This window comes from Poecilia latipinna, unplaced genomic scaffold (assembly GCF_001443285.1).
Source record: "Poecilia latipinna isolate Pla-1442-1.1 unplaced genomic scaffold, P_latipinna-1.0 Scaffold3434, whole genome shotgun sequence".
Classification (NCBI taxonomy): domain Eukaryota; kingdom Metazoa; phylum Chordata; class Actinopteri; order Cyprinodontiformes; family Poeciliidae; genus Poecilia; species Poecilia latipinna.
The window spans coordinates 22878-26183 of NW_015116050.1; the positions used below are offsets into that span (position 1 = coordinate 22878).

The 3306-nt window shown below is 42.3% G+C and overlaps 1 protein-coding gene across 2 annotated transcripts in view; it reads right to left on the reverse strand.

Moving 5' to 3' along the window:
* Positions 1–3306, reverse strand: part of nadsyn1 (NAD synthetase 1) — a 27572-nt gene that overhangs the window by 9188 nt on the left and 15078 nt on the right. For both annotated transcript variants that reach the window (XM_015023867.1, XM_015023866.1), the window contains exons 9-13: positions 2965–3096; positions 2701–2772; positions 1371–1495; positions 1251–1299; positions 1080–1182 (exon numbers count right to left, since the gene is read on the reverse strand). In XM_015023867.1, coding sequence (XP_014879353.1) covers positions 1080–1182; positions 1251–1299; positions 1371–1495; positions 2701–2772; positions 2965–3096 — 481 coding nt within the window. The remainder of the gene's footprint in view (positions 1–1079; positions 1183–1250; positions 1300–1370; positions 1496–2700; positions 2773–2964; positions 3097–3306) is intronic.

Below are 3306 nucleotides of genomic sequence, written 5' to 3' on the forward strand. Positions count from 1 at the left end.
GTGCCGCTGTGGGTCTAACGGAGAACGAGTCTCCTGGCTCTGGGCATGCGCGGCTCAGAATAAACGAGCTCTTGCCAGAGATACACTGTCCTCTGTGATCAACAGGTAGTATAAACGGCAACTTTTTATGGGCCATTTGAGATGTTCTGTGGGTATATGATGATTGGTCAATGTTTTCGTAGTGTTGTGGTGTTTTTGTTTCTCTTGAGGATGTACTTATTTGTGGTGGGCTTGATCTTTTTTTATAACCTCTGCAACGGTTATAACAGCCCGACGTTAATGCTTAGGAACCGTTATAACTGACGGACGTTGGTGTTTACTGTTGTTAGGAGGAGCGTTTTTTTTTAGTTTGGTTATGTTAATTTAGGATTAGATTTTCTTCATTTTTTGCCATGTTATTTTATTTGTGAATTTTGTTTTATTTTATTTCTTTGTGGTAACTCTGGATGTCAATTGAATTGAACTCCTCTGCTCCTGGAGGTCAGGGAAGTGTTTCAGACTTATCAGTCCAAAGTCAAAAGAGAATTATTCTTTGAAAGTTTGTTGGAGGAGAACGGCTTCATTCCTGGTTCTCACTGCTATTTGGCTAAATTAACAACAGACAAGCATATGTGAGGCACAAGGAAGTATGCTGAACTATGCAGATTTTCATAAATAGAGTATTATTTCCTTTTTTTCACAAAAAAAGGAAAAGAACACATATGTGTTTCTGTCAACACATATGTGTAAAAAAGAACAAACAAACTGTTCCTTTTACTGAGACTTCATAGCCCTGGTTATTCACACACACATTCACATGTTGATGGTGAGCTACTAGATAGTAGCCACAGCTGTCCTGGAGCAGTCTGACAAAGGTGAGATTTCCATGCAACAGCGCCCCCTGTTGGGCCCTCTAACCACCACCAGTTAGTGGGTGAAGTGCCCAAGGACACAACAGAGGCAATCTCCTGAGCCATTATCACCACATAACCTCACCATGTTGTTAGTTCTTCATTTAACTGGATGTCATCTTTTAGAAGGACAGCCATTTATAAAGTTGCGTTAGTTAAGGTAAAACAGGAGACTCTTCTATTACTCACTGCTGTCTTCCACAGCCTGGCAGAGCAGCACACACATAGAGTGGACGATACAGGCAGTGGAGGAGCTGTCGACGCCGCCGCTCAGAGGCAGAAGGAAACCACCCTACAACAGAAGTCAGTGGCATTAGGTTTCACTAAAACTAATCACATCAGGAATGTTCCAGTCCTCACCTGGCCACTTCTCCTCAGGTAGTCCCACAGCCAACATGCTGGCCCTAGACTGAACAACCCAGAGATCCTGTCTGTAAAGAGTTCACTCTTTTTATAAATCAAGTAAAAGGCACTTTATACCTGATTTCTTCCTGTGGTGTATGAAACATCCACTGTATTGGCTGGTGTGTGGGGAGGTAGGCATCATTAGAGCTCGATAAAGAAAAATCTACTTTGATCCTATGACAAGGTTTCTGTTGTCCTTCCTACAGCAGAGAACACGACAAAGCGCAGGGTCACTCACCAAGGCAAGCAGGTGTTAACCAATTACAAGCACCATTCAGCTGTAACTCTGGGACTGACGGCAACAGCAAAAGCATGAATGATGTCATTAAAACTGCAGCTGGCTGAAGATGGATTAAAGTAATCCTCCACAAAACCAAGACGGGACTCTGGCTGAGCCACTAGTAAACATCAACATTACTGCTAGTCAGCAGAAACAGTTTGGTAAAGTTAAAAGATGACATTGAAACGAAATCTACCCAGGCTGAGAATGATTTTAGCCTTTATGTTTGTTACTTTGCTTGCATTAGTCGGGATAGTTCAGACTAATACCTGAGGGATGTTTCACAAATGTAGGATTACAAGATCAGACTTGTGTGTGCGTATGGTTGTTTGTCCTGTCTGTCTTTGTGTTGCCCCGCAACAGACTGGCGACCTGTCCAGGTTGTACCCTGCCTGTTGCGCGAAATGTCTTGCTGGAGATAGGCACCAGCTACATTGGGACAAACATAATCCCCCCTCTCTCTTACGGGATCAAAATCATATTATTTTATCTTAAACTGTGCATTTGTTTAATTATATGCCAAAACTAAAGTTAATTTATGTTGTAAATGACATTTTAAGATAAGTTAAAATGATAAAAAAGCAGAAACAGACAAATAAGACAAGAGAATCGCAGCAAAACGTATTGGTTTCTGATTGGTGTGACTGCTGACTGAAGAGATAGACAGTTAACCTAGGAGAAGGCCAACTGCACAGGATAAATCGCCATGGATAACTTTTGTGTGGAACCAAATAGAGGCTCAATTAAGCCAGGATATCTGTAAAATCTGTAAGAGCCCTTTGGTGACTAGGAAGCTCAGCTGCAGTGATTTTGTGGATGCTTTATCTAGTGTTAGTGGGAAATAAGCTGAATGGGTCATGAAGGCTGAACAGTCAGTGATTTATGTACAGCTCTGGAGAACATCCAAATACTGATAATGAGCACACACTGTACATCTTTCTTCACTTGTTCCCACTAAAATGAAGAACAGCAAGTCATTAATATTTGGACAGCTTGATACTAATGTTGTCCTAAAGTTGCTTTTTCAGGCCCCACAACCTGTTAGAAGCTGAAGTAAAAAAAACAAAAAAACACCACAAGACACAAGTTCCAGCTTCCAAAAACTCAGAGCAGATGTTTTCTAACCATGAGTGGCTGGCAGAGTTCTCCTCTGTAACTGCAAACGTCCTCCAGATCCAGAGTGGCTGTAATCACTTCCTGTAGTAAAAGCAAACACTTCCCAGGTTATAGTGGCACACTTTAAAAGTTCAGTAGCACTCAACAGGTCAATCTGGAAACATTGGGACTCTCCACTAAAATAATCACATGCCACATATATACACACAGACACATACACCCAGGGATATCATATATGTGCAGGTTCGTCTTGAACCGTGTTGCCATGCCTACCACATCATCAAGGGAAAACTGTGCTCCACGAGCTACGACCTCTCCATTGATGGCCACCATGGCACAGCCGTCATAGTACAGCCGGTCTCCATCACAGCCCCTCTGATTGGCATACAGGTAGATCCCTCCACTCTGAAACGACACCAACAACTTACAACATGTACAACTGTACAAACAAGCATGTCGCTCTTCTCCACTGTTGTGGTACAACCCTGCCCTCTAGTGTTTCAGTGGTCAAGCAGTGCACAAAGTTTCCTAGAACATAACTCTAATGCAGTGGTTCTTAACCTTTTTTGAGGTACCGAACCCACCAGTTTCATATGCACATTCACTGAACCCTTC